Genomic DNA, 1,149 nt, shown 5'->3' with positions numbered 1-1,149 from the left:
ACTAAAACAGGCTACTATAACATTGTTGTAACATTAGTAACGCTATTAGTTATTGTAGCCTAGTTAAATATTATTTACCTGTTGGCTTTGGTGCATTTTAGGCATTTCGATCTCCATCATGTCTGAGAGGATCTCTCCTCGTCCGCCGTAACTCCTGAAGTGATTTATTTGTTTGTAATCCTTCACAGCGAAATGAAATGTGGCTTGAAAATAAATACGTCCGATTGTCAATGCACTTGTGAAGGAAATGCCGCTGTCTGACTGAGGAGTTATGAAAATTCACGGAAAGCCCCAGTCATTCGCTGGCCCCGCCCATAAACCACGCTGACCAATAGGAAGCGCTGCTGAGCTGCTGCGGTCTACGCCCCCTTTTACCTTTTATCTGCTGTAAACCTTCTGAATGTGAACTTAGCTGGACCTTTATTTTAACTATAACTCTATAGACTTCTCTATCTTTAAAAACTTTGATAACACTTTAACATGCCTATTCGACATATTTATTTGAAATGTATCTTAACATTTGGGGTTTTAAGGGTTACATATGGTCAAATATGTTGCCATTTATTTTATTTATATAAAAAACCAATAGGGGTAATCAACTTTTGTAACAACTCCCTCAGGAATGTTGCAGGAACCACAAATTGTAGGCTCTCTATGGGTACAGAGAAAGACACGTGATCTTGATGGAGCAGATTGTAGCACCTGCATGTACTTTCGCTGGGTGAACACGTACAATCAAAAGACGCAATAAAAGCCCATGATTTGAACACAGCTACGAACTCTCGTGACCTGCATGTCTATCTGTCTGTCTGATAGCGCCACCTGCTGTTCGCCTTTAAGCTTTTAATGTCAGCTGAGCCTTTTTCCACGGTGTAATTCATCTTCAACCTTTTAAACCGCACTCTAAACCATTTAAGAGTTTATAATTATACAAGTTTAAACTAAACTAGCGTTGAAATGTTGCTTGGGTTAAACAAATGGATGACCGATTTGGCCTGTGTGTGAATGATCTGATGCATGGGGTGTTTAAAGGTTTGAAATGATCACCTGACAAAATTACTCTTGTTAAAAGATCAACCCACACAACGTGACACTTCAGTCAAACTGTCAACTGAGTGCAAAGTGTATGTGTATAAAGGCTGTTTCATC

The 1,149-nt window shown here is 39.3% G+C and overlaps 1 protein-coding gene across 2 annotated transcripts in view; it reads right to left on the bottom strand.

Annotated features, from left to right (window-relative positions):
• Positions 1–269, bottom strand: part of nfe2l2a (nfe2 like bZIP transcription factor 2a) — a 28,048-nt gene extending 27,779 nt beyond the window's left edge. The window contains exon 1 of one of the 2 annotated variants that reach the window (XM_084421096.1): positions 79–269. In XM_084421096.1, coding sequence (XP_084277222.1) covers positions 79–120 — 42 coding nt within the window. In that variant the 5' untranslated portion in view covers positions 121–269. The remainder of the gene's footprint in view (positions 1–78) is intronic. The other variant, XM_084421095.1, reaches the window with a different exon arrangement.
• Positions 270–1,149: the final 880 nt, after the last annotated feature.

This window comes from Rutilus rutilus (assembly GCF_951802725.1).
Source record: "Rutilus rutilus genome assembly, chromosome: 10".
Classification (NCBI taxonomy): Eukaryota; Metazoa; Chordata; class Actinopteri; order Cypriniformes; family Leuciscidae; genus Rutilus; species Rutilus rutilus.
Note: the sequence above shows the minus strand (reverse complement) of the source record. Positions and strands in the feature narration are given on the sequence as shown.